The 2,500-nt window shown below is 45.7% G+C and overlaps 1 protein-coding gene across 1 annotated transcript in view; it reads left to right on the top strand.

Annotated features, from left to right (window-relative positions):
* The first annotated feature begins 36 nt into the window (after positions 1 to 36).
* The window catches only part of ifng (interferon gamma), a 21,329-nt gene continuing 18,865 nt past the window's right edge, over positions 37 to 2,500 (top strand). The window contains 2 exon segments of the mRNA NM_001124620.1: positions 37 to 225; positions 1,183 to 1,242. Of these exon segments, the coding sequence (NP_001118092.1) occupies positions 97 to 225; positions 1,183 to 1,242 (189 nt within the window). The 5' untranslated portion in view covers positions 37 to 96.

Genomic DNA, 2,500 nt, shown 5'->3' with positions numbered 1-2,500 from the left:
TTAAGTCAACTCAAGTCAAGGCCTTTGACTGAAGTTACCGTACACCGATTGAGGACTATTGAGCTTTGAGGGATCTTCAGTGTGACGTTGAGGGCCATGGATGTGTTATCAAGGGCTGTGATGTGTTTCTGCTTGATGGGCTGGATGACTTTAGGATGGAGTAATGCTGCTCAGTTCACATCAATTAACATGAAGAGAAACATAGACAAACTGAAAGTCCACTATGTAAGTATCAGACACATTATTAACTGGGGAAACAGGGGTTTCTCCTGACAGACAGACAGACAGACAGACAGACAGACAGACAGACAGACAGACAGACAGACAGACAGACAGACAGACAGACAGACAGACAGACAGACAGACAGAACAGGGAGATCTCCTTCCTAATGGGAGGCCAACAGTAGGACAGAACAGGGAGATCTCCTTCCTAATTGGAGGCCAACAGTAGGACAGAACAGGGAGATCTCCTTCCTAATGGGAAGCCAATAGTAGGACAGAACAGGGAGATCTCCTTCCTAATTGGAGGCCAACAGTAGGACAGAACAGGGAGATCTCCTTCCTAATGGGAGGCCAACAGTAGGACAGAACAGGGAGATCTCCTTCCTAATTGGAGGCCAACAGTAGGACAGAACAGGGAGATCTCCTTCCTAATGGGAAGACAATAGTAGGACAGAACAGGGAGATCTCCTTCCTAATTGGAGGCCAACAGTAGGACAGAACAGGGAGATCTCCTTCCTCATAGGAGGCCAACAGTAGGACAGAACAGGGAGAACATTGGATGTTGATGAGTTAGAAATAAAATGTTTGACTAAAACCAAGAGGAGTTCCACACTTCCTGCCCAAGCAGGAAAGACTTGTCAGTGAGACTGAAATGAAACTAAAAATGATGACATCATCATAACAGTGCATTTCCAGGTAGGCCCATAGACACCAGACCTGGCTCAAACACTTCCATCTGAGGATGAGCTTTAGCTTGGAGTTTGCACTTTTGGGACTACTCCATTGTTGCCATTGTACGTGACAAACTAAATGATGTATTTTAAGTTACTTGACCTATTTAGCCCAGGTCTGACAGACACTATACTTGTGATTAGGGGGAGAAGAGTCCACTATATGCAATAAACTGCAGCAAGTTGAAGGAGAAAAACAACTGATTGTCATCATGTTTTGTTCTTTCAGAAGATCTCCAAGGACCAGCTGTTCAACGGAAACCCTGTTTTCCCCAAGGACACGTTTGAGGTAACATATAATGTTACACATTGTTATCCCCTTCAGGCTAATATCACCAATGTGAAACTACTGCTTACCCTTGGGCTAGGCTGGAGACAAAACTAACTTTCTCTCTCTCTCTCTCTCTCTCTCTCTCTCTCTCTCTCTCTCTCCCTCTCTCTCTCTCTCTCTCTCTCTCTCTCTCCCTCCTTCTCTCCCTCAGGACAGTGAGCAGAGGGTGTTGATGAGTGTGGTTCTGGACGTTTACCTGAGTATCTTCAGCCAGATGCTGAACCAGACGGGGGACCAGGAAGTGAGGGAGAGGCTGGACCAGGTCAAGGGGAAGGTTCAGGAGACCCAGAAACACTATTTCCTGGGGAGGATACCTGAGCTGAGGACACACCTGCAGAACCTGTGGGCCATCAAGGTGAGCTTCCCTCCACAGCATCAATCAATCACTTAATCAATAATTTAACCCTTTAGGCTGTTACGGTGAGCTTCCCTACACGGGGAAGAAGACCACCTTACTGTAGACTGATCTGGTTTAGTCTACTTCCACAGGTCTTCATTCAATCTATTATTTGTTTTGTTCCTCTGCCTGTAAATGACACAAGCCACAACTCGTCTACAGTGACAAACGTCATCAACATGCTGGTCGTCCGGCTGCCACCCAGTCGAGTTTGTCCGAACTGCAGCACGTTGACAGCCTTCAGTCACTGGAGACGAGTTGTGGCTTGTGTCATTTACAACCAAACGTGTGTGCTCGCATGCACTCACTTCAAAGACCTTTGATTGAAGACGAGGAAAAAAAGTTGCAATAGTTCTGTTTGTTTGTCCATTATGAGACGCAGTAGCCAGTAACTCAAGAAATCTGTTGTTAATTTTGACGTTTTTGCAGAGAAAATCTTTTGTCATTTTGCATCTGACTAGGATGTTTGGTGCAGTATATCTCAAGTGAAATAAATGTTTACGAGGACGAGTCGTGTCTCGTTCAATGACAAAAGAGAATTCATTGAAGAATCCCTACTGGTGACCAATCACAGACGAGGGGGCGTAGACTTTGGCTACCAACTTCGACTACCGACTTCGGCTTGCCTCCAAAAAAATATTGTGTGCCCTGAACAGTGTCTCGCTTCCCAAGTCAGAGGCTAGTTAGAAATGTTGCTACTTCCCAGAATGCTCATTTCTATGTTGCACACTCTTAGAAAAAAGGGTTCAGCTGTCCCCATAGGAGAACCCATTTTGGTTCCAGGTAGAACTCTTTGGCTGTCCTATGGGGACAGAACAT

The sequence above is a fragment of the Oncorhynchus mykiss genome, chromosome 21 (assembly GCF_013265735.2).
Source record: "Oncorhynchus mykiss isolate Arlee chromosome 21, USDA_OmykA_1.1, whole genome shotgun sequence".
NCBI classification, from domain to species: Eukaryota; Metazoa; Chordata; class Actinopteri; order Salmoniformes; family Salmonidae; genus Oncorhynchus; species Oncorhynchus mykiss.
The sequence above is the reverse complement of the archived record's forward strand: the minus strand, read 5'-3'. Positions and strand labels throughout refer to the sequence as shown.